The sequence below is a fragment of the Symphodus melops genome (genome assembly GCF_947650265.1).
Source record: "Symphodus melops genome assembly, chromosome: 2".
Lineage (NCBI taxonomy): Eukaryota > Metazoa > Chordata > Actinopteri > Labriformes > Labridae > Symphodus > Symphodus melops.
In genome coordinates, this window is record NC_136692.1 from 21617109 (window position 1) to 21644375 (window position 27267).

Consider the following 27267-nt stretch of genomic DNA (forward strand, 5'->3'; position numbering starts at 1 on the left):
AGACGTCTTCAATTGTCGGCTGCTGTGGCGGCTGTGCTCAGTGGGTAGAGTCATCGTTTCTCAACTGGAAGGTCGAGGGTTCGATCCCCAGCTCCTGCGAGCAACATGTCCGATGTGTCCTTGGGCAAGACACTTAACCCTGAATTGCTCCCCCTGCTCTGTCAGGGTGTATGCAGTTCGCTGCTCCTGTGGTCGTACGCTTGGTGCGCTAATTGCCCCATGGGGATAAATAGAGTTTTAAAAAAAATTAAAATCACCCTGTCTCACTTCAATCACCCTGTCTCACTTCAGTTCAAACGCCAAAGATTCTCTGACAATCATTCAATATCACATATGTAAATAAAACTTTCATCTTTGGATCATTTATTTGTCTTTCCTGGTTAAAATATAGGTGGTCTTCATGCCCAAAAAGATCCTGATATCATGAACATCTTTGCCTGCAGAAAGAGAAATGCTAATGATAATGTGTTAATGGCCTACTAAAATATGAAAATAAATCTTGCAACTAAGTTTCTTTTTTTTTTTTTTTTCAAACTCTGCAGTTCCTCTGAAATTACTCAAAGTGTTCAATAAATCTTCACCACATTGTTTTAAGGCCTACTAATAAATTGTTTTGGTTCAGTCTCACAGCTACAGACTGTCCAGGATTTTGGCTCAAACTAAAAGCTCTGGTTAACAGCACACAGCAGCAAAGTGCATTGATTAATTTATTGATTTACTGTTTATTTCCTGGCAGAAGTTTTAGGCTTTATGCCCCTGCCCTGGCCAATGTTAATGTGCTGCAGGCACGTAATATGTGAGCCAAATGCAACTTCTTGCTTGGCAGACAGAGATAGTTGTACTTTATTGATGTCAAGCTGGGAAATCTTTTATCATGTTACAGCCAGGGGTTGCATGACTTCAGTTGACAGTCTTGTGATAAGAGTGTTACTGATGAAGTTATCAGTAAAAACCACGGGAGAAGTAAATGCTTGCTAACCAACTAAAAAGTAATTATTGCAAAACAAAGCATTTTTTTCTGCTCAGTGTCAAAGTCCTTCTCAGTTACATGAGAAGCCATGAGAAGCACTTGTTTATTGTATATTTTAACATGGTAAATCACAACAAATACCAAGGCAGCCCTTTCTAAAAAAAAACTCAATTAAGAGTTGATAGTCGAGATTTTTCTACTCAATTCAGCTGCAATTTTACCTTCATATCGGTAACTTTAACCAACTATTTTCTTTATCCTCTTTTTACCCAATAGGCCTACATTGGGCTCAATTTATAGAGTCATCGCCTCTCAACCGGAAGGTGGAGGGTTCGATCCCCAGCTCCTGCAAGCAACATGTCCTTGGGCAAGACACTTAACCCTGAATTGCTCCCCCTGCTCTGTCAGGGTGTACAGTTTGCTGCTCCTGCGGTCGAACGCTTGGTGCCCTAATTGCCCCACGGGGATAAATAGAGTTTCCAAAAAAAAAGAAAACATGTCAACCCCGAGTTGCTCTTCTTCGTCTTCCATGTATGAATGCGTATGAATGGGATTAGTTACTTCTGATGGTCACTCTACATAGCAACCACTACTATCAGTGTGTGAACTGTTGTGAATGTGTGACATGTGGTGTAAAAGCGCTTTGAGGAGTCAGAAGCGCTATACAAGCTCAAGTCCATTTACCATTTACATAAGGGACAGCTTTTAAGTAATTTAGCTGTAGCTTTTAAAAATTTACCTCCTTGTTTGTAACTGTTATTACACAGTAATTTACCCTTCTTTCCCTATATAACTGGTATTTAGCCAGTACTGAAGGGACTGTAAAGGGTTTAAAATGTGTAAAATGTTTAATAAAATAAAGAAAAAATAACATTTAATGTAAAAAAGACTGCAATGAGGTAGTCGGGAGTTTAGACCATGTCAGAGTTGTGGCTTTGTCGTGCTGTTGTCAGATCAGTCTTTCATCATCTTGCCTTTGATCTGTTCTTTAGTTTGTATGTTTTTACTGCTGCTCTGTTTTATCATTTTAAATGTATGTCAATACATATAAACAGATTTTACCCTCTGCCTGCTGAAGTAGAATTTCTCAGTTCTGACATGATTAAATCCGACGGGTGTCATGCTCGGTGTGCACGTCAGGCCTCACTGCCGCTGAAAATCCAAAACAATGTAAACAAAGTCTTCACATTTCAATATTTAAACTTCACAATGGAAGCTTCTGATTTATTAGGGTTTTATGTGAATCACTTACACAACTGACCCTTCTCTTAGACATTTCTGTACCTGATGCCAGCAGTTAACTCACAAGTTTGGATTTAACAAGAAAGAAAGATATGTCTATAAACACAAATTGGCTGCAAAAGATTTTCTTTCAATAATTAATTCAATGGATCTTTGCTTTTTATTCACATTTCAAAAGCAATGTTTTCACTTTTACTTCTTAATGATTCTTACTGTTTAGTGTTCAAGGTCAAATTCTTTTGTTTATTTATGACTTGCAGTCACAAAGCGTGTTCACCTAATGTAACATCTAAAACAAGCATGTCCCTTCAGGATAATGATAAAGTTGTAGCTGAAACAAATCACAGTAATAGTAATACAGTAGTGCAACATGTTGTCTAATCAGTTTTACTTTTTAATAATAGTGTTTAACTCATTCATTCACTGAGCCTAAGGCTGTTTTTCCTCCTCTGTCTGAACAATTTGTCTGTCATAGGCTGGAATCACAGCCCCTCACTTTGTTGGAACTTGTCGGCTGAAGCTGTGAGTCACACAAAACTAATACATAAACTCGAGTCCCTGGCACAGCATGTATACCTGCAAGCCCCTGGACTTCATACATGTGATGTGGTGAGGAGAACCAAGTGATCAAGGATTTACTGCTTGAGGACATTCAGGTGGGAATGGACTATTTTATGCACAAATGATTTAAAAGATAAGGAAAATTCTCTGTGAGTATTTATTTATTATGGAATCAACGGTGCTTCATCTATCCATTTGTCTATCGTTCTTTCTTACACATCTGTGCTGTACACATCAGGGTTGTAAATTAAAGATTGCTATAGTTTTGTTTTTAGACATGCGTTAGGCATATACAATGACAAACATTTGTGAAACGTATAAGTGATCAATTCCTCAAAACTGTACATGGTAAAAACAAGTTGCTTGAGGGAATGGAATTATAGATGCATGAACGCTATCAATGGAGAAAAAAGTGTGTAAAAGGAAGAAGATTTAAAAAGTAACATCCACATCAAGTTATTTTTCACTGGAGGAACAATTAAGATTAACTTCATCTTTATCTTTAGATGTGAGCTATACCTGCTCATCTACGTCTAAAACTTCCATTTAATGATTGTGTGCTCGTTTTTGTTTATTTTTGTGGTGCAGTGTATGGGTGACATTGCTGGAGGATTCCTTTTACTTTTTTAAAGCTGATTACGTAGAATCTGTCACCTCAGGCAACTAACTGCCTCAGTGTGAAATATGCCTTCTTATCATCATCCTCATATTATTTATTAAAAAATGCAAAATGTAAGCACAATGCATTAGAGTGACAGATTTGAAAATGTAACATGAAAATATTATTTAATCCCGCTGGAGGATATTTTAAAGGGCCGTTTATTAGTTATAAATGTGTGTTTTTATTTGTTTTCATGTTATATATACTGCTAATAAATTCCCTTCCATCTTGTGTCATATTCAAAATATGCTAAAGGATTTTGGAGAAAGGTATTTAGAACTGTTGCTGCAGAAGAGTTGAACTTGCATCTGGTTGGTTTCTGCCCAAAGGAAATTTGTCCCCACCATGTTTGCAGGTAAAATAAATCAGATTAATGTTGGATCTCTGTAAAGAACACAAAAAAGAGAAAGCCAATAAAAAAGGATTAATTCTTTGTTGATTTGAAGAACTTCATGATCAATGATGTCTACAGTTGGAATTGCTCGCTGTGCTAGGCTTTTTTTTTTTTTTTTTTTTTTACAGACCATTAATGTCTTTTAGTAAAAAATAGAGATGTAAAGCTTTTTAAAGCCACTGTGTTTAAACTTGAGATTGTAGCACCCCCCAGTGGTAACACTGACAGACAGCAGCGTATTCTACGACCCCATCCAACCAGTCATAACACGTGACACTGACATAATTTCACTGAAAGAATTTCATAAACACCTGTTGGTCTTGAATTTGAGTTAAACTGAAAGTCCTTATGAACTTTTGGTTTTCACTCATTTTGCTTAAAGGTGCTTTAAATCGGTCATTCTCAACCAGACTGTATGACTCTGGTTACTCTTTTTTTTAAAAACACATTTATTTAATAAAAAATTGTGCAGTTCAGATGTCAGCTGACACAAAACATTTGACAGAAATAAGCAACCGAAAAAATCAAATATGTTTAAAAGTGCTTCACACACTTTAAAACAACATCTTTTGGGGCTTTATTCAGATAGATCACTGGTTAGGATATACAGGAAAGGAGACACAGTTGGGACTTTAACCTGGGCCGCCCACTTAGAGGACTATAGCCTCTGTACATGGTCCATCTGCGTCCCCCTTCACTGACTTTTAACACAATATTTCTTCAAACACACATTTGTGACCCAATGAAAATGGCTCTACTGCCCACTTTTGGGTCCAGACCCACCAGTGGAGAGTTGATGCTTTAGATTAAAAAAAAGGAAACACAAAACCCAACAATATAATAACTGTAGAAAAATGTCCCAAAACATGGATTATAATTGTGTGGCTGTTATTAGCCTATTACATTTGTACATACAGCACTTATCACTTTCTGAAGTTGATTCCTCCTTTCTAGATCCTTGCTTGTGTTGTACTTTATCTCTGATGTTCACTGTTTTGGATATAAGCAAATGCTGAATGAAATGTAGATAACATGAAATAGCTCATGTCAGCCTGTGTCTCTTCTTTGAGTCTATACACGTCGTTATAGGTTCAATCCAACTGTGTGACCGCTGGCCAAATATTTAATGTCAGCTCTTGCAGTTATGACTGAAACCTGAGTCTTCTGTAGTGATTTGCCTGCACACTGTATATGCCTTTTGTAAGAAGCAAAGTCATATTCATGAAGTGAACAAAGGGCTACGCCCTTTCTATATAGCTTCAGGTGAACACTGTAAATCAAAAGCATGCTTGATTCTAAAAAGACTTGGCTACAAAGGATGAAATATGACCACATGAATTGAAAAAAAAAAGATGTGTTCAAAAGGGCTGCAAGTAGTTCCTGAGGGTATAACACCATTCCTGGAGAATACATGAAAATCTACCTACCTGTATGCTTAGTTTTAGCTATTCATAATCTATACTTTCCAGAAGTAAAACGTATGGGTCTTTCTTTGAACAGGTAGTGTTGGATGGATAACCTAAATACAGCCCAGACTGCAAGTTCAGGAGGAGTTGGTAAAGGTAAGAGTTACAACATACTTTTTCAAATATAAAATTGGTGCACAATTACAGTAAAAGCAGTAAAACCTGACGAAATGTCAATGCTTATACAGTGACAATGCTGCAATTTAAGTTTGGTGAAAACATTTTAAGGATTGGCTTTTGCAAATTGCAGAACAGTAGTTTCCGCCTACAACTGGATGTAAATTAAGCATCAATAAAAAATAAAAATAAAAGACTTTTATACAGTAGTCTATTCATTGTTCATCTGTAAAAGAGGCTCTCTTTAAAGGTAACATGGTTTGAAAAGGCCTAAATCAGTGTACATGAGTAATGTTTGTAGTGATTGTTTGTTTTTCTCGTTCACAGTGGTCACAAAATCAATAACTTCTACAAGACTAACTTCGAACAGTAAGTTGTACCTTCAATCACTTCAGAGTCAGATAAAAGAGGTCTGATAACCCCTGTGCACTCCTGATGTCCATTGAACTCTTAAGCATCTCTAGTGTATGTAGCATTGTTAAGCTAACATGCTGCTAGTTTCAGCTACATATTAACCTGGACTTTCTCTTCTACCTCTTATTAAATCCAAATTAAAGTTAATTGGCAGATTTCACAAGAATGTAAAAAATGTTCAAGAAATACCTTTCATTAATACTGCTGCAATGTAACTGCAAGATTGTTCTGCTCAAACAACTAGATATTGTTAAAATGCTACAGTAATTGTCTGTAATGTGTATGCTAAGCTAACATACTGGTAGTTTAATGTTTATGTATCTTCAATTGTTTCATTTACACATGTAACACAAGTAAATAAGCACGTTATGTATTTCATTTGTGTTGTGTGTTTACCCGTGTTCATGTGTGTCATAAAAGCTTTCATCACCATGTTTGCTTGCTCATTCTGTCATTACAGTCATACTGTATATGATACTATATCCTTAGTCTTCTGTAGTGATTTGCCGCTTTGGAGCTTTTAAGTTTATATTTGTAAAATAAGAGAACAAAATTAGTGATACGCTATAGCAGAACTAGCCATGCATAAAAAAGATTGAGTTCTTTGAAGCTATTTACATGTTTTTACTTGTTGGTTTGGTTTTCCAACTCTTACATATTTGGTTTAATTCAACAGCTCTATTAACATTTATTAAATTAATAAATTAATTATTAAAAAAAAATCAAAATAAATTCAAAGCTTGAGTATCAATGGAAATCTACTTTAGAAGGTGGGGAATCAAGATACTTCTTTTGACTACAATTTTAACACATTCCTGATGCTCTGTACTCTGAATAAGCAATACATTTTGTTGCTAAATTAGCCAAAAATACCTTAATGGAGGATATGAATAAAGACAGGTTTTAAGTTCCGTGTACTGTAGGCAACAACTTGTAGAAAGAGCCACTTTATGGAGCCAAAGGCTGCCTCTTAACTTGAAGGTGACAGGGTTTTTTATTAGACAGGAAAAAAATCATTACCCTGGGCAGCACCAGCAGCATCACCTATATGTTATGAATGTCTGAAGACAACCTCGCAGAAGAAAAAATAGGTAGGTGTATAGTACTAAGGCAGCATGTTCAGGCACATAATCACGCAAGCAGAGGCTTAACTGAGGAATGTTATTTGATAAAATGTTAACATGGGACTTTCACTATTTACTGTAGGGCATATATCTACATTGTCTTGTGGGGTAAACAGGATTTAGGTAATTACCTATAAGCCTAAGGCCTATCAGGCAGAATCATCTAAAATTTGATGAGGACTTCGGCAACATGTGCCTTTAAGAGAGAAGACACAGTAAAACCTTTCCTCTTTTCTTGTTATTTTCTTTAGGAGATGTCTTTCAGAGTGTAGGAGGGTCAGGCGGAAGAGCTGCATCTGGAGGCTCAGGAGGCACGAGCAGCTCAGTTCTGATCACATCCAGCAACTCGAGCACCACCTCTGGTGGATCTGGAGGCATCAGCATTAGTACTATAGGAGCTTCTTCTTCTGCTGTATCCTCAGCTGGAGGAAGCTCTGCACGGGGAGGAAGTTCAGCGAGTGGAGGCAGTTTGGTTGTTGTTGGGAGTTCAGGAGCAGTAGGAGGGGCGTCTACTGCTTTGGAGACCTCAGCAGCTGAAGTTAAGGCTGCTGGAAGAAGTTCTTCAAGCATGTCCTCTGGTTTTGTGAGTAGCAGAGAGGGGAAAAGGGAGGGGGGCCTTGGTGCTGTAACAGTTTCAACAGTGACAAAGAGCAGCTACAGTACTGCAGGATCTGGGGAAGCCAAGAGAGGATCGTCCTCTGCAATCACATATTCCCCTGTCCCAAAAGAGAGGAAGACCATAACAACCATGGCAGCAGCTATGTCAGAGGTCTTTGACGGTCAGTCATTGGACAAATTGGTCAATTAATTTGTGCTGCTTCCGATGAAGTGTATGGAAAATAAACTTGAGTTGCTATTGAGGCCTGTATTTTCTCCCCATATATTTTAGAGAGTTCAAGCCCAAATTCCTCTCCAGAGTATAACAGAAAGGAGTATGGTAAGCTCCCCTTTCTCCTTGGATTATACTATGTTGTGAGAAGTTCTGTTCAAATTGTCATTCATGATTTTTGGTTTCAATCTTTTAGTCACATCAAGTGCAATTTCTTCTTCTGCCACCAGAGGGAGAACTCAGAGCAGAGGTACAAACAGCACTGATATGCCACACTTTAACAAACAACACAAGAATTGAATTGCAATACGAAACAAGACATTGGCTATGACAATTTTTTTCTATCATGGGTTAAAAAAATAACAAAAATAAATAAATAATATCTCTGTCTTTAGAGAGTGAGATCAGAGCCCGGCTTCAGAGTGCCTCGCCTACAGCCAGCTGTGAGTATACTACAGTATATGCTGTGGACAATAAAGCCACCAGCCTGTGTTATGTGCTTTATAACAACTCTCTACCCTTGTAAATAAAAAGTATTCATATCCTCCTTGAACTGTATTACATGGAACACCGTGATACTTCTTTATGCCTAATATACTGTGAGTCTGTAGTAAAATATTATCATGAATATACTGTACGTATAGTTTGGATTTGGAAGTAAGTGAAAGCCGTGGGAACCTGCAGACAGTCCTTTCTACTACTTGATGTCCTTTCAGGGACTGAGCTGGATGATGTGAAGCGTCTGTTGAGAGGAAACCGTTCCACCAGCACCAGCCCCAGCCCCACCAGGTCCCCCAACAACACCCTACCCATCCCCAAGAAAGCCAGTGTGGAGACCAGGACCATGTCTGAGAGCTCCAGTGCAGGTTGAACTTCACAATTCAACTGTTCACACATGAGGTTTTAAATGCAGTGATGTAGTGTCTTAAGTTCTCCTCCTTTGACGATGATGTGTAGATGATGAAGAAATATCCGCTGACACTGACTTGCTTGTAATGTAAGACATTTATTTACAAAGACAAGAAACAGCATCAGTCCAGGTTAGCCATGGTACCTGGGAGAGTCACCAGCCAAATGTGATTCTCCTGAACAAAGAAAAGACCCTGGTATTTATACAGTGTTGGTCAAAGCATCAGGACATTTACGACTTCATTTAGGCTTTGATCATTCAGGTGTGCATCTCCTACAGTCCTGCACCCCCTGTGGTTCCTCAGGACATATGGCTTCAAAGGTTATACAGGTCACCATAAGGTGACGTCTTATCTCACCCAATGTATCCTAAGGGTCTGTTCTCATTTCAATAAAAGATAAATTGTTTATCTTTCACAGTCTTAAGGAATGACCCCAAATAGACCCCTTCATTGTCTTTGATGTTAACTCAATCTCTAACCTTAAGAACACCATTTGTCCCACCAACAGCTCACATATTTCAGCAGCATACTTACACTTCACATACTTGTTCATATTACATTGTGTTGCATGTAAAATACACTTCAGTGAAGAATGAAGTTTACAGAAAAAAAGTTGCTGTATGATTGTGACGTGTGATATTTGCAGTCCATTTTTCATCTTTAGCTGTCATCATTTTTTTTCTAGACAACTATGGCAGCATTTGGTCTGGAGGTATAAGCAGCAGTTACAGTTACAACACAAACCACAACAACCTTTCCACAACCTCCACCCTTTACCAGCCAGGTAAGTCATACAACTGTATTAGCTAAATTGCAATAGGATATCATTGCAGATATTTTGACACAATTATATCTTGAGCTTCTGATTTAACTGTTTCAGATGATAAATTAACACATGGCCGATTTTTGTTTTGTTTACAAAAATGCATGGTTCTGGTTTTACCAATATTATAGTTTTAATTTACGTTTACTTTAATTATATTTTGTTTGCATGCACAAATCGCACGGATAACAAATTAACAACTCAATGTTTTTCTGGCATCTTTATTAAAAATATCAGGCAAAATAAAATTTAAAACACAATTTGTAGAATTCTTCCACCAAAATTTCTAAATTCAATAAAAAATGATGTTATGCTATGTTTTTTGATGAGTACTTACATTAGCTCAAATATTTTTAACAGTTATATCAAAGTCACAGAAATCCTTAATTTTACAATTGTCTCGGGACATGTCTTATTGCGGTGGCTGCCATGACAGTGCCGCCATGACAGAAATTATATGTTTATCTAACATATTTATGCCACTGAAAGCTCCCGTACTGTGACTGAATGTGCTGCTGTGACAATAAACCATACATGGACTACTTTTCCCACATTGTCCTGACTACGGTCAACTTGTCAGTTTTTCATTGGAGGTGGGGGTGGATTAGCACAGAGAATCACTCCCACGATTCCCCACCAGCTCTGACGTCGTCTTTTGGTTGTTGTTTTGATTGGCAGCGAAATTTACATAATGTGTGTTCAAAGAGGAGAAAACTTAGACACAAAATAACAATAAAAGATAATGCTTTAACATAGAGTGGAAAACAACCACAAACACAAGCATGTCAACTTCAGAAACATTAAAAATACACACAAAAGAAACACAAGCATCTACAAGTAAATTACAAAAAGAAACAAAGTTTTGCAAAAATATATTAAAAAACAGATACACATAAACACAAATTGTAAAAACATTTTGGAGAACATTATTAAGAATGGAAAACATTTATGAACTTTAAGGAGACAAAAATGACCAATGAAGGGGATGTTGCAGTTTTGAGATCTCTCTCCAGTTTTTAAATTATGGAGAAATAAGAAGGTTGAACATCACCTTTTGTCATCTATGTTGTAGACCTGTAGTATGAGATCTACAGATGTAGATGTAGATGGTATTTCCTTGCCCAGTGTCATAGCCTGTGCTCTATTCTGACACTTATAGGAGGAGTTCAGAACAACCTGACACTCAGCTCTCCCTCTGTGAATGGTGGACTGTCTGCTGGCAGCACTGGTGGTGAGCCGCTTTCCTTCTGTCATGTTTTGTCCCACTGGCATTTCACATCCTCAGCTCGGCTATAAGATAAGATCACCATGCTCTTTACTTTCTTTCTGTCTCAGTTCCTTTCTATGGAGTGCAGAATAACCTGGCCGGTACCAGCCCTACTGTCCTCTCACACCCTGGAAGCAGCACACAGATAGGTAGAAAAGTAAAATACAACAAATATTAAACACTTAGGAGATGTAAGGATTTTAATGTAAGCATCTGGGTCCAGTTGTTTAGTAGACTTTAATCTTGAGAAGAATGATCCAGATTCGCTACCCAGAATAAGGTCATCCATTTGAACTTCTTCTTTGTATTTAAAGTATTACTTGAAAAAAATTGGATAACTTACAATACAGCATTTTAAGTTTGGTATTAACAGCTATTTGGCAAAATCATTTACGAGGACAGAATATATAGAATAGAATTTTTACACGTTTACAAACCCAGATTTTATTATCTATTATTCTGTATTTTTTTTTTCTTTTTAAAAACTTGTTTTCAAGATTTGATTCAGTTTGATAAACCTTGATTTAATCACAATACTTTTGAACAACTGGGCTCAGATTATGTTTGGTCACTTGTTGTGAAAATAAAAAGAGGTGAAGCAATGAAGGGAGATGCCATTTCAAGGGAACAAAATATTTAAGGAAACATGTTTGTCATTTCACAGTCTATGGTGTGCAGAAAAATGCATCGAGCCCAGGGATGAGCCCAACCACAGGTGAGGCTTTACATTTTTAGGTCTGTGTAACAGGTTGTCGTTCATGAGTAGTGAACTATAAAAGAGAGCTTATCATTGTAATACAGTATTGCATATAAAAGGATTCAGTGATAGGACGTGTGGCATTGTCTCCATCATGGACTACACATTACCAGAGGGTTTCAAAACAGAGACAATGCCAAAGTCTGTATTTAGTCACATAGCCAGCGGTCAGCAACTCCTCTTCTCATCTAATTAAAAATAAATAAATAAATAAATATCTGAAAGTTTCCAGTCTTTTACAAACAATATGTTTACAGGGGACTCTAGAGTCCCCTCACAGTCACTTCTTAGTCACTTAAGAGTCTTAGCTTAATCTGCACTCACTCAAAATATTGTCACAACTGTCTCCAAAACATCACAATGGTAAGGGCGAAAGTGTCAAACATAAAGGTCACAGTGCTCAACAAACCAATGAGTGATGTTACTGTGGCTATAGATTCATGATTAAGAGAATGTGAATTAAAAAAGGACATATATATGTATTTATTTTGTAATGTGTTTTTGGATATTTATCTGTTTAAAATGTCATCATCACTAAGATAGTTAAGCCAACACTAGCTTTTATTTCTCGAATGACGTAGATGCATATCACTATGTTCTACTGAAAACAGCACTGGGTCGTAATTATTAAACTATATAGTTCTGGGGGATAGTCGGGGCTTATGACACACTCGATTTTCCATTTTAGGTCTCAGTGTTGCGTTGTCTGTTCCTTGCAGTGAGACCCAGCAGTCCCATCCATGAAGAGGCCAGGGGCAAAGACTTTAAGTTTGTGCTGATAGAGAAGGAGAACGCTCCTGTGAAGAAGGAGACAGAGCGTCTGATCATGACCAAAGACACGGGGAAGCAGTTCATGTCCGCTGTACCTGCTAGTGTTACAGGTAACCCTAAAGCTGACCACATTACTTTACTGCTTCACTTCCCCTCTGCCTTATTCTTTCAGCAAAATCAAGAAAATGTTTTTCTTGTTTACAATGTCTTTGTATGATAAGTGATAAAGGTTGGTATTTGCTGTCTTGTAGGAACCTATTCGGAAGACTCATTGAAGCGAGAGAAACAAAAACTATCATCCAGCACGATGGCGGAGGAAACAGAGGATAAATGTACATTAATCCACATTTTTCAACAAATGATAATCAATTTTTTAATCAAATACATATCAAGTTTTTTAAACAGTGTTTAATTATTTGCATGTGTTACTTTTTTGTTTTAAAGCTGCATCATTAAAAGTATCCACAAAAGACAAAGCCACCTATGCAGGTAAAGGACTGCACGTTATTTCTCTGTCCATTCGCCATTGTTGGACAAAATTACTTTTAGCATGCTTATCTGTTTGCTCCCAACTCGGTTGAGCTAAACAAGAAATGCCTCCTGTCCCCTGATCATAAATTTCCTTTGAGGATACAGACCTTTGAGCTTGTCTGTGCAATAACTTTTAAATAAGGTTTAAAGTTAAGGTTTAAGTATACATATGTCTTTCTACAACTGTAGTTCCACCCTGTATCTAATCTCTTGCTAAGCTGAGCCTCTGACTGGAGCCTCTCATTCAGTATATGATGTAGACACTAGTGTGTTATCAACCTTCCCATCCATATCATGGCAAGAAGCAAGTAGCAATATCTGTGGCACATCCAATTTTTCATTAAAGAAAAATCTTGCAAGATATAAATCATGTCAGTACTGATACAGTATACTGTTGAAGTACTTATTTGTTGTAAAAAAAATATATTATTTATTCTCACTAATATAAATCTTTGCTAAGTGTGTACATGTAGAAGCTTTTTTTTTAATTTGGCACTTCTTTGACGCTCTCAGTTGTTGGTTTCCTTGCTTTCTTTCTTTCTTTGGAAACGATGCTATTCTGTGTTGAAACTTTTTGTCTCTCAGAGATCCGTGAAGATAAGTCCGGCATCGGCTTCTTATCCTGCTGCAGCTGGTGGAAGTGGCTGCTTGGCCTCCTGCTCAGCCTGCTCCTCCTCCTCGGCCTCCTCTTTGGACTCATCGCTTTGGGTAAGACGTTGTGCTTTTGTAACAGTGTGTTGTTTTCTTTCATAAGGGTGATTGAATGCAGCCTGCACATGCCCATCATCTCCTCTCTGTCCTCACAGGCGAAAAAGTCAGACGCCTCCAGAACCGTATTGATGCACTTGAAGCCATCACTGGCACTGCATCGGCCAGATCCAGTCGCCTGTCAGCCTCCTCTGGCGTCAACATCATCGACCCGCTGGAGTCGTCTTACATCGAAAGAAGTTCTGCTGGGTCCACTTTGACTCGCTCTGACAACACTATCAACCTGGGAGCTGCTGGGCAAGGAGCGGTGGCAGGAAGCGGACCAGGACCAGGACCAGCACCAGGACCGGACAGTGCTGCCCTGCATAGAGCCGTCCAGCAGCTGGTCAGGGCTGAACTCCGCTCAGATGCTGTTAGAGGTGCGGAGGAGTAACACACTGATAGATTAGGACAGTTCATAATAAACCTCCTGATGCACATGTTGATGTGAACGATCCTTACATTTTTCTTTTTTCAGAGACACTGGCATACTCACTTAAAGGGGAGAAAGGAGATCCAGGACCTAAAGGCATGTCTAAAAAAATCTTACTTAAAATGTAATATCATGTTATATATATATTACATTTTTAACATTGGCTGTGATTTACAGGTGATCCAGGGCAGCTTGGACAAAAAGGTGAGGAACACTGCACAACAATTCTTTTATTTTTTCTGATAATATATGTTTTTTTATTTATAGCCCTTAAAGAAATATTTGGTTAATAATTGAACAATGTACTGGGAGAAAACCATTGTGTACTCTTGTATCAGACGTGTGCACTCGTAATACACTTGTTTTGGGATAGGTTCGGATTCACTATAAATAGTTTTCTTGTTTTTAAGAGAGGACATCTTTTAGGAGCGCTAGGATTTCATGTGTGCTTATTTGAAGTAACGTTTCACCTAGTTTGTGTTATTTAGATGTTGGAACCAACAACTACGATTCTGTCTTTTGCAGGTGATAGTGGATTCCCTGGTCTGCCAGGTAAGACTGAGAGAAAATATGCTTTAGATTTTGATTTCTCCTTTAATCAGAAGTTCAGTTTGTCCTCTTTTTGTATTAAATTATTTTGGTGCTTTATACCTCTATTGTAGATGAGGACAGAGAATAAGTAGGAAAGAGTAGGAAACTGGGATGAGTGTGAGAGTGAGGAATGACATGCAGCAAGTTACAAGTGCCAAGGGACAGAGTCACACACAGCCTCCTTCTTCCAGGACCAAAGCCTCGGAACATGTGAATAATTATCTAAGATATTTGCAGCCCCAACTCTGTGTCTATTTCCCTAATGACATATCTTATTTTTTGCCAGGTCCTCCGGGGCAGATGGGTCACCCAGGACTGGATGGCCCACGAGGACCAAAGGGAAGTGCAGGTAGTGTTTAGTTGAGGTTATTTACGTGTGAATTTTTAGACATTTACAATATGAAAACATGGACTGGATCTCTGCTAATTTCTTAACAGGTGAATCAGGTGCTGAAGGACCACAAGGCCAGAGGGGTCGGGAGGGGCAGATGGGCCCCCGTGGCGAGGCTGGACCCCCAGGCTTTGGAGAGAAAGGAGACAAAGGTAGAAAATGATTGCTACGTTGAATCATAGAAGAATATTTGTTGAGATGTCCGTTCTTTGATAATGAAACCTGTCATGACAGGATCTCAAGGTGAGCAGGGACGCCCTGGTCTTGCTGGACCTGTGGGACCTGTGGGGCCTAAAGGTAAGGTCAACAGTCATGATGGAGTTAAATGTCAGATCAGATATCATTTAAAGGACTATACTAATAGTTTTGTTTAAAAAAAGAAAAAAAAAACTTTATCAAATTGTGCAAAAAAAGTGCTTTACAAAAGGCTTGAATAAAACAGTAAGTACATGAGAGAACACGATAAAGAGGTTATGACCAACAAGCAAACAACTGCAATCTGAAAAATAAACACATAGAACAAGAGCATAAAAACAGCACAACATTGGAAAAAAAGCATAAGAAACCTTAGTTTATAACAATTTAAATAGGCTGGGTGAATGAGCGATCGACTGGAGGTACCTGTGAAGTTGATACACATAAATGATTGTGTCATGACCAAAACAGCATATCCTCACATTATAGATAAAATGCTGACAAAGTAAAAAAAGTGTTGTTTTAAATGTTTATGGAGCATTATTGGCAAAAGTATTATAATTTATTACCAAAACTTTGTTTCAGTTGTAAAAACTTACCTGAAAATAAGAACCTCTTCAATCTACAGAGTGAGCAAAGTTGCGCTGCGAATCTGAGAATTTTCAAACTGGCAGCAGAGAAGGCAGATGTTTTGCTTGTTTCTCTGAGGCCTATAGTTTTCCTGATGTTCATGAAGACGTGAAATTTGATTGACAATTTCAGATGTAGTAAACTTGATTGGTTACTGATTGGTTTGTGGACAACTGACCGTCGTGATCTTAGGCATGCCTGTAGCATTGTTGACAGTTTGCTGGGTAGAGACATGTCAATCACTCGGAGCCACACCTTCAAACATACCGTCCTTTTGCCTCTGTTTGATTATAGAATAAATCTATAACTTGCTGGACTGAAGACATTTTTGAAGATGAAATTAAAAAAATAATCTCATTAGGAATTGAATCAAGTGATATGCAGGATCTTTTCTGTTAGAAATAACACAGTTCTCATTCGGTTGCAATTCAGAATCTTTCTGGTAAAGACACTCAACCCTACACACTGATACATCAAAATAAAGAATCTCCCAAGAAAATTATGATGCACTGAATATAAAGCAGTGACAGGTTGGGAGACATCTTAGTCTATTAAAATTCTAAAGATTTTAAGTAAAGGGGTTCACATTTTTTTAAAGGTGCTGCACACATTAACTTTTATCAACAATGTAATAATGAACAGCTGACATTTGTTTTGTCTTAGGTGCCATGGGAGAGCAGGGGGCCTCAGGAAGCCCTGGTAAAGACTCGATTTGACTAGTTTATATTTTCGGTTATTTGCTCCTGATTGGCAGTCATGTTTGAAATCAGCTTTATTAATCTGCAGGTGCTCCTGGTATCAAGGGTTTCCATGGTGAACAAGGACCTCCTGGAGCAAAAGGTTCCAAAATGCTTTATCCTGTTCTTCTTTTCATGATCCATATGAAGTAGACGACAGTGATCAGTTCAAAATAAAGCTTTTGTTAAATCATTTGACAGTGTGCTTCCTGTTCAACATAAAACCACAATCGATAGGCACAATAAAGTGTTAGATACTTCTTTAGGATATTAATTGACTAGTTACGTCCTTCAACGTGTATGTTGTTTTTTTTTTTTTATTGCAGGTGATCGAGGAACAGCAGGGCTTCCAGGAGCCAAAGGAGACCTGGGAGAGAGAGGACAACGTGGACCTGCAGGTGCGTCCCAAAATGTCTTTCAACTTCATGTTTGTTAAACTTCAAAGAACAAAGGAATTAACTCTGTAATGATGCAAACTTCATCAGTGCAACTCTCTCTCCAAAGCTTTGCTGTTACAATCTTGCCTGTTCTGCTACGGCCTGTATTCACTAACTATTGTAAGCTTATTTGAGATTGTGTTATTTAAATGCTTTTCAAATGATATCCTGATTGAGGATAGACATTTATTTATCCTCAACTTGTTTCACAGCTTCCATATTGAAGTAAGGCTTAAGACTTCTAAAAGTAACTGTTATGTATCTTTTTAATATTTAAGAAAAGAAAAACACACTAATCAAGAATAACTTAAAAAAGATAAACTATAACTTACTATAATTATTCTGTCACTGGGATGGAAAAACAGGGAACTGGTCCCAATTGGAGTACAAACAAAAACAGTTTATTTTAAAACAAAAAAATATTATTCAAAAACAAACTCCTCAATGAAAACGCTGGTACGACATGGGGAGCCTCTAACCTACACACACATCGACAAATGACAATGAACTGACACAGAGACTAAATAGGCACAGGGGTAATCAAACACAGGTGAGACTGATTACACAGGTGAAGACAATCAGGGAAATCAGTCAGGAGGTAAATAATACAAGCAATGAATACAAGACCAGAAACATGAAATGACAAAATAAAACTACAGACACTTCAGACTGAGAAACACACAAGGGAAACACTATGATCAGAAAGAACAAAAAAAGTAACACAACACCAAACTAAGAAACATGAACACACAGGGAACCAAGAAACAGTAGAAACAAACGAGAAAATGAGAAGTAAAACAGTGTAAAGAAATCTAAACTTTTTTTTACCCCGACACTTAGCAACAACAAATTTTTACCCTGTAGCTTTTGAAGGTAAAATGTTGCTATGATTCCGATTGGGTTTGGGATCCACATGTGAATCTATGAGACAAATATAAACAATGAACCTGAAAAAAGTTCAAAAACTTCAAAAATATTGCATGATTCTGCATTTGCATTAAAGAAGAGGTAATGGGTAAAACATATTTGACTGGGTAAACTCTTAATTTTTATTATTATTTTGTGTTCAATTAAAGGTGAACCAGGACAACCTGGGCCACAAGGACCGACTGGACCGAAGGGATCTCAAGGAGTTGGTGGTGAGTTCAAAACCGTACAAGAAAAATTAGATTCTGTTAATAACATGCCAACACTGGAGAGAGATTGAATAAGGGCTGAATCATCTCTCCAGACAGCTGGGTTTATTCTGACAGCGCCCTAAGGATCAATGCTGCTGTGTAAATGCTGTGAAATGAAAACAGAAGACAGCTTAATAAATAAGATCAGAGGAAGTTCAGTTGTATGAGCAGATAGGCTGACACACAGATGATGTGTCTGTTTGTGTATAAATTGTTTTTATGTACCGGGGTAAGAAAATACAACTCTCCTGTAATGGAAAAGCCATCATGACTCAAGGAGATACGTAAAAACTGGATCACTGTTTCAGTAGAAATTGTCGTGTAAAATAGAAACTCTGTGTATTAATTGCAGGTGAAGCAGGTTCAATGGGACCTCCTGGTGTGAGAGGACCTCCAGGAACTCCCGGAGATGCTGGGACCCAAGGTATCACAACACTGTCAACTTATGGGATCATACATAGACTGAAAACGTGTGTGTCTCAAGTATTTCCTTTGTGCTGATCTTTCCTAAGCCGCGCCATGACATTGTTTTTATTTGTATCCAGGAATTCCTGGACTCCAAGGACCCCCAGGTTTCAATATATTTACTTATGAAATACATTTTATTTTTATACAGATTTGATTTTCTATATATCAATACTTGTTTTGATCCATTGACACAGGCATTGCTGGACAACCAGGACAGCCTGGTGCTCAAGGTAAAGCCTCGTTTCCTAGACACAATAACTATGAGGTCTAAAGAGTTATCATCGTAAAACACATTTTCTCAGTTAGTACTTATGAATAAAGCATCATACATGCCCTGTATGACAACAGAAACACAGAATGTTTCCCTTCTTAAGATCTGATTAATAACCTTTTCTCGTTTAGGTTTGAGTCTCACTCTTTCAATACCAATAAATTGGAGAGTAGTAGTAGTCGATCACCACCTGAGTACGTTGGTTGGCCTCTCGTGGGGAATCTGTTGGTTTTTATATACCAATCCACGATTTTGGTTCAACTAACTAACTAACTAACTAACTAACTAACTTACTAACTTACTAACTAACTAACTAACTTACTAACTAACTGACTCATTGATCAACTAACATTAAAAGCTTTGAACTAGCTCTTAGATTAAAATGAAACTTAACCTAGGCACTATTGCAGGTGAATAATAACGTTGATTACTAGTTTACTTAAGTTGGAGTAAAACTAAGAATCTGACATTGGTACTTTAAATTATGTGTTTCTCTAAAAGTTCTTTTATCTAAATTCCTTTGTTTCAAAGGCTAACATTGATATGTGTGTCTGTAATGTAAAGTTTTTTCATGCAATCTCATATGACACTGATTTTCAGGTGATGCAGGATTACCTGGTAAAGTCATTAGTCCAAGTAAGCACCAACAACACTTTTAGTCCAAATAAAATATGAATAATATGAGTTTATTGAGTATTTTGTTTTTGTGACCATCTTGTAAAGTGGAATTGTTTTTTGTTTCTGTACTTGTTTCAAGTTGGCTCTGATGCTGTGGCTATCCCTGGACCCCCTGGGCCTGCTGGGCCTCCAGGTCCTGCTGGAAGCCCTGGTCTGTCTGGTCCCATTGGCCCAGCTGGTATTCCTGGACAACCTGGTAAGTTGAAACTCTTGATTAACTCCAAGCATCTGACACGGATCATCTATTATATGTTTGGATTGTTATTACACATTAAACAGATTTTTTTTTCTGGTGTAACACTCACATTACTACTTAGGTCCTAAGGGTCAAGAAGGAGAGAAGGGTGATAAAGGAGAACAAGGTGAGAAGGGAGAGCAAGGAAAACCTGGTGAACCTGGTGTCAGTGAGAAACCAACAGAAACCCAAACAGGCAGTGAGTACTTGTCTTTTTCTTAACGTGTTATATTCAAATTTTGTGGTGGTACTTAAACATATCACTGTAATTTACAGTTATAAAGATGTTTACATCCTCTGTATTTTCATTTGTAACAGGACTTTACTCAGGGTCTGGACAGCCCGGCCCACCAGGACCTCCAGGGTCTCCTGGAGAGCCTGGTCCACAAGGACCTGCTGGTATGTTGAGAGTTATTCATAAGATATCCAACAGTTTGAAAAAGTTGTAATGATTATTAAAATGTTCCTTCAATTCATGTTCAGGTGAGTCTAAACAAGGTCCTCCGGGGCGGAGAGGGCCTCAAGGGGAGCCAGGTAAACAAGTAACAACCATCACAGACAATAACATAGATACATAGATCCTCAGCATTACGAATGATTTCAGCAGCATTAGAACAAAGGGTTATACTTTTCTCTCTAAATTTAAAATTGATTTGAGAATTGTGTTGCTCTCCTCACAGGTGTTGGTGTACCTGGACCTCCAGGTGTGAAAGGAGAACCTGGCAGTTTTGTGCCTACTTCAGGTTAGTCAAAGAAATTCAATGTAAGATTGATAGCCATACAGTTGGGACCAAAGTGCACATGTCATATGTAACCTTTGCATTTGTGATGCAATTTCCTGGTTTATTTCTTAGATACCTTCTTTGCTGGACCACCAGGACCTCCAGGACCCCAAGGCCCACAGGGTTCATCTGGTAGGTCTGAGAAAGTTGATGCTGTTGAAAACTTCAAAACTATTCACCCCTGTTTGTATACCAGTCAGATTGTGCAAAGGGTAATGACAAAGTTTTATCGTGTGAATGTTGATACTGGTTTGGAATACTTCACAACTTTTTAGAACCTCTGGATTCACAGATTTTTTTCCTCTGACTATGTCATTCATTGCCCTTTAGGTGCAAGAGGACCCCAAGGATACCAAGGTGAGGAAACTTCAATCAATGCAATCACTGTTTTGATTAGAAACTAGTCTTGTAAATTAAACGTCACTCTCGCTCAGTATAATAATGACTGTTTCAGGTGAACCAGGTCAACCAGGCCTTCCAGGGAGTCCAGGTGAAAGAAGCGTTGGTATGTAAAAAAAACGTGTAAATGAGATCAAATTTTACATTTTGTACTTTTATAAGTATCTATGGAGGTCTCATTTTATGCAAGAATCTCTCTACGTTGGCCTTGCCTTGTAGACAATGAGTTTAAATTTGAGAGGTTTTAACAAAGTGTCTGGCAGTAGGTACCTGTTTTCACATAAAGTTGGTACTCTACTCTTGGTCTTTAACTCTTCCACTCTTTCTCCATCTAATTCTTGTAAAAAAGAAAATAATTTACCAATTGGACGATCAAATAAAGCTCATATATCAAGGTCAACTCACTGGAAATTTGACTAAATCTTTAAATCATACCTAGCAGTCTTATCCGGCAGGTATCTCCCCCACAATTTTTATCGAGATCTTGAAGGGTTAATAATAAACCCCAGACTCAACAGATCTTAAGTCTATGTTTTGTTATTCATGTCAGGTTTCCCAGGTCAACCTGGACCTGTTGGCCCTCAAGGCCCACCAGGCCCAGGGGGTCGAGAGGGGCCACAAGGACCGAAAGGTAACCCTCTTCAAACTCTCTCCCTTTCCTAAACTTCCCCTTTTTTCGGTGTCATTAATCAGGTTTGAACTATAGTAGATAGCTGTACACAAACTCTCTCTGTCCAGTATATATCTCTACAGTGTATTGTTTTCTTCTCTTTCCTTCAACTGATACCTTTTATTCAGAATTCAGCTGGCCTTTGAGTCCCTCTCTCTGTTCTGTGCAGGTGATGTGGGAGCCCCAGGGGCCCCAGGAGTCCCTGGAGTGTCAACTGGTAAGACTACTCATTTGAATCCATTTATTAAGACAATATTGTAAGAATCTCTTTCACCAATTACAAATGGTGTTCAGAGTCAAGAGCAAGAAGTAGCTCACACATTCTCAGAGACTTCAGTAAATGTTGCAGACAAGTTCTAAGGACCAATTTTTTTAAATAATTACTTGAGCAACTTTTGACCTTTAATGATAGCTCTTTTGGAGAGTTGGACAGACATAGAAGCATCACTATACAAATAGTACACATTCAGTTTATTTGCAAAACTGGAATATTGATTCTATTTGCCAATAGAGGATATATTGATTAACGTACCGTTCAATCAGTCTCACCTCTCTACAAGTGTCACTGCTGCTTAGTCAAATGGTATTGCAATCACAATCGTTTTATGTATAAGAGAACAAAAGTGTTTTAAATTGCAATTCAATTTTAAGAGATTCTGTTTTGTTGAACAAGGTGGCTCATACAGTCCTGGCCCCCCAGGCCAACCTGGACCCCCTGGTGCACCTGGAAGGGATGGAAGTGGGTCTGGATCAACTGATGTGGGACAATATATTGCAGAATACTTACAGAGTAATCTACTGGTTATTTACTTTGGATTAAATACATGAAGCAAGCTGTTCAAAGTGAACTGTTTGAGACAAATGTTTCTTGACATGCAGGTGGCAACATCAGGGGATACCTGGCTGGACCCCCTGGACCCCCAGGTCCACCAGGGCCCCCAGGGGAGGGGTCAGTTGATGATATAGCCAATCGAGTTATTTCCTACGTCCAGGGTGAGATTTATTGTTTTGTATATTAATAAACATGATGCCTTTTGTGAATTATCAACATTGGGGAAACCTGCTTCATTACATTTTCCTCTCCAGGTTCAGGTCGAGGATATGATGGGACTCCTGGTCCTGCTGGTCCTCCCGGTCCACCTGGATCTGTTTCTATTAATGACATCATCAACCTTTTACAACGTAAGTAAGGGTTTTAAAAGATGTTTATTTAAACATAGACTTTGTTGTTGATACTTTTAATTTGGAGAAACAAAACTAAAGATTTCTCCATAAATCTTGCAGTGTTTGTTTATTAGCTGGCTCAACAGCTGAGCCTGAAAGTGTGTCAATCGTTTTGTGTCTAGGAGAGGACGTGAGGAGATATGTAGCAGGCACTCCTGGTCCACCAGGACCACCTGGAGCTCCAGGGTCCGGCCATGGCAGCTACAGTATCAACACCCAGGAAGTGGCTGAACGTGTCCTCAGCCTGATGAATGGTTAGTGACAGATGGACCTTATAGTCTGAAAAACAAAGCTCATCCTTTTGAGAGCTGAAGCATGATTGAATGTTGGTCCGAACTTTCCCCAGAGAGGGGACAAGTAGGTGCCTCTGGACCTCCTCGATAGGAGGTAAAAAAAAACATAGTAAAGGGCGATTAGTAGAATTTTATTACAAAGTTATACAAACAACATTATTCTTAAGCTTAAAGATATTCTCTTTGTCCCCAACGAGGTGGTTACCAAGGACTTGTTGGCCCACAAGGGCCTCCTGGTGCCCCAGGTATCCCTGGTTCACACGGTCCACCTGGACCAGCAGGACCACCCGGACCACCAGGATATGGGAATTACGTCAATGCAAATGTTCGAGACTACTTACAAAGTGAGTCTACACACTGGCTTTATACATTTTATAGGATTTAGTCAAGGAAAACATACAGAAAATTGTGTTAGCCTAAATCTTTTCCATTCTCTTTTTAAAGGTGTTTCCCATAGAGGCCCACCTGGCCCTCCAGGTCCCCCTGGACCAGAGGGTCCCCCTGGTCCAGTCCGTGTACTGGCTACCTATGCTGAGCATGCTGGCAGAGAGATGCTTAAAGCTGAACAACAAGAATACATAAAGAGTATGTTTAACGGAATGAAATTTAGCCAGCAGCAAAATATAAAGACTTATGAGATAATTTAAGTTTGATGGTTAGGCACATCATACACCTTTAAAATGTCTCGATGATAATCTGTCTGGGTTGTGACTCATTATCATAAAAAATTCCAGGCTTTCTGAAGTCTTAAAATGTAGATTTTTTTTCATCAGGTGATGGTTTGGTTGGAGCTATGTTTGGACCTCCTGGTCCGCCAGGCCCTCCTGGAACCCCAGGACACAAGGGTGACCCTGGTGTGCCTGGGAGCAGACTATTGAACCTGGATTCTGGAGACTATTCCAATATGGCTGCTAAAGTTACTGATTACATCAAATGTAGGTGCACTGGAGGAAGTTTGTCATGAACCACAACACAAATAAAAATGGATCTTGCTTTCATGATAACATGGTCTACATCTTACCTAACTGACCTCTACTGTCCTTCAGCTCACGGTCTGCTCAGGGATGTTCTGAGAGACTCTAAACATTTTGTTCAAGGACCTCCAGGACCCCCTGGACTACCAGGCGTGCCAGGACACAGTCAATTGGTCAGCTCCAGAGAAAATGTTGTAAATGTGGTGGAATACATCAAATGTAAGTATTGTTTTCTTATTAGTAAAATATGTGTATCATTCAAGGCCAAGAACCCCATGACAGGCTGTATCTTTGTAAATTCAAATTGTATGTCTCAGTCTAAAGCCTTTAGTTCTTCCTATTTAAAGTCCATTTAAAACACTTTACCCTACTAATAAGGCTCAAGTGTATCTTCAAACATCAAGTAATCATGTTTTTTACTGCTGATTGTTTTTAATGTCTTCACTTTAAATTACAAAAAATAGGCATCACAAATTGTTTTCGTTATTCACAGCTCATGGTATGCTGCACGACATAGTGAGGGAGCACAATGGTCGTGACTTCCAAGGCCTACCAGGTCCACCCGGCCCTCCTGGTCCCCCTGGATACAGTCGGTTGTTTGGTTCCCGCACAAACGTCACCGATGTAGTTGAATACATCAGAGGTAAACATCAGAGAAACACATGCTGTGCCAAACGTGCAATTATTACCTGAAAAGCAAAAGGGTTTAAGTACGAGCATGGCTAAAAAAAAAGACATTTCAATTTGTATTCTGACAGTACATGGAGCCATTGTAGGACCGCCTGGGAGACCAGGACATAAAGGAGACATAGGATTCCCAGGACCAAAAGGAGAACGAGGTAATGACAGCATAGTCACAAACATAGACTTTATAAAACATACTCTCAGTAATCTTATCCATTGATTTCTGAATTTGAGTTCAACTGAAGCAGACAAAGAGTTGGAGTTGACGAGGGCTAACGAATAGTGCAGTATAGGCCTACACTCGACTCAGCTAGCTAGGATATTTCAAACAAGGAAAACACTACAAGCAAGGCCTACTGTTTAAGGTCAGAGAAAAGGTTCAGCTAAACAAAGCCTCCAAGAAAACAACAACACACCTGCCTTTCATTCAAATCAGCCTATCAGCCTATTTCTCTTTCCCTAAATATAATCAAACCAGATGTGTTACACCAAGACAAATAGAGCTAAAGAGACCAAATTTTGGTTTTGTTCCAGGTTATAAACACGATTATTTCTGCCGTAAAAATTGGTAATAAATTATGGACATGGACAGGATGCTTTGGTGTTTTGAGCTAGCCCCAAGTGGACACTAGAGGAACTGCAGTTTTAAGCACTTCTGTGTAGTCCTTATTTTTAACACAGGGGGTTTCTGCTTGGCCAGAGTTGTCATCAGAATTTAACCCAGTCCTAACTAACAGTCAGACAGCTAGCTCACAGCAATGCATTATTAAGGAAGAAGCTTCCTAACCCTGAGTGGGCTTTCAGAGTAAAGTTGCTGCCTTGTTGATGTAGTAGTGGTTAGAAATCACTGGAAACAATTCTAAAATGTTTGTCTTTTATAAGCAATAGCCGACATTAGATAAGATGTGTAAAAACAGACAAAAAGGAGGTTTCATGTTGCGTGATAAATAAGTAGAAGACATTTCAAAACACAACTCTTTGTCATGACACAGGTGAACGAGGCCTTCCTGGGCCTGAAGGACGCAGAGGACAAGAAGGGGACAGAGGTTAGTCATTAATCTTAGTTAATAATGGCTCTGGATCAAAGTGTGCGTGGATCATGTGCTTTATTTAGAACTATTTGCAAAAAGAACATTTTAATGTGATTCAGTCTTCTGGAAAATAAAAGAACCTAATGATTAGCATTATTCTTTTTTTTCCAGGCGAATTCATGAGGTCAAAAAGAAGGAGAAGAAACGTTGGTGTTTAAAATAATATCAGCTATAACAACATGTTTTATACGGACTGTTTGGGGTGTTTAAAGGCAGTAACTGAACTTAAGAAAATCCCTGTTTTAGAATTGTTTTGTGATTTTTCTTCTATTTGTGCAAACTGTCTTTTTAATAGAGGGATTATGTATAGTTGTTTAGTTTGTTTACATTGTTTTATGTGGTGTCATTCAGAGGGGTAATATCTTCTATTGTATGGATTAAATGAACTGTTGATGTCTTTCACCTTTTAATAGATCATTAGTGAACATTTTGTTACTTATTGCTTTGAATGTATTTAGCTTTAATAGCTTTTCATTAGTGTATCACCTGATGGAACAACAAAGAATACACACAACCGTAGCACAGAAGACATTTTTTTATTTACAGCAAAATGAAAATCTACATGACACAGGCATTCTAAAACTACACATTTAAAAAAATGCAAAATGATTATGATTGGGACTTTTTTTTTTTACATTCAGAATTTAATCATTAATTTGTAAAATCAAACTGACCAATAAAGATGGAACTATTACTATTACTATTACTGATTTTGTGATTATAGTATTCTATGCAGCAAACCACCAATAGAAGCATAAAGCTGAAGCACAGATGCTGCAGTGTGGGTGACATGTCCATAGAAATAGCTAGTGAGTCAGCTTTGTAAAAGGTGCACAGCACTCCTTCATTACACAACCAGTTCATTTATTAAATACCTCGACTATCTGGAACTCTTCAAAGCCAATAATAAAGAAAATGAGATGAAAAAAAAAGAACCAATGTCATAAATAGGACCTAAACCAGTCAGGTCCATTTTTTAAATCACGCTTGTGTTTACAACTGCATCAAGTATGACATTGCTTTCACATCATTTTAATACATCTCCCTAAAAACAAAACCTTGTTTCTTTCCTTGATCACAGACTGTATTTTAGATGTAGATTCAAACTAAAGCCAGTAACAAAGTGCCTTTTCCTTGTGGCCAGTAGGGGATGAAACTACTGATTGAAAAAAGATTGTAATGTAATAAGGTCTAAAAAGCGACCCTTCTCCTATTCATTTATTGAACATTTTCTGAACACATTTAATCTATATCACTACTTCAAAGTCATCCCCAAAACAGAACAATGTTCACAGAGTTTGCTCAGATTTAATGTTAAAAA

General features: G+C 38.3%; 2 protein-coding genes across 3 annotated transcripts in view; one reads left to right on the top strand and one right to left on the bottom strand.

Moving 5' to 3' along the window:
* Positions 1-27267, bottom strand: part of LOC306820094 (ras and Rab interactor 2-like) — a 272812-nt gene that overhangs the window by 122414 nt on the left and 123131 nt on the right. The gene's annotated exons all lie outside the window — the stretch shown is intronic.
* LOC306820087 (uncharacterized protein) lies at positions 7413-26356 on the top strand. Its single transcript, XM_079337748.1, has 50 exons — positions 7413-7728; positions 7839-7886; positions 7975-8028; positions 8174-8221; positions 8495-8644; positions 9375-9473; positions 10672-10743; positions 10848-10928; positions 11444-11494; positions 12256-12417; positions 12559-12639; positions 12752-12796; positions 13424-13546; positions 13645-13965; positions 14064-14114; positions 14196-14222; positions 14544-14570; positions 14896-14958; positions 15048-15152; positions 15235-15297; positions 16489-16524; positions 16612-16665; positions 16889-16960; positions 18076-18138; positions 18530-18601; positions 18723-18749; positions 18840-18875; positions 19517-19552; positions 19674-19790; positions 19912-20028; positions 20148-20228; positions 20313-20363; positions 20510-20572; positions 20684-20743; positions 20942-20968; positions 21066-21116; positions 21561-21641; positions 21850-21897; positions 22354-22470; positions 22560-22673; positions 22767-22862; positions 23027-23158; positions 23395-23541; positions 23642-23782; positions 23971-24132; positions 24244-24390; positions 24665-24814; positions 24930-25010; positions 25848-25901; positions 26058-26356. Exons 1-50 carry the CDS (start codon positions 7518-7520, stop codon positions 26102-26104), a joined length of 4362 nt encoding a protein of 1453 aa, XP_079193874.1. The 5' UTR covers positions 7413-7517; the 3' UTR covers positions 26105-26356.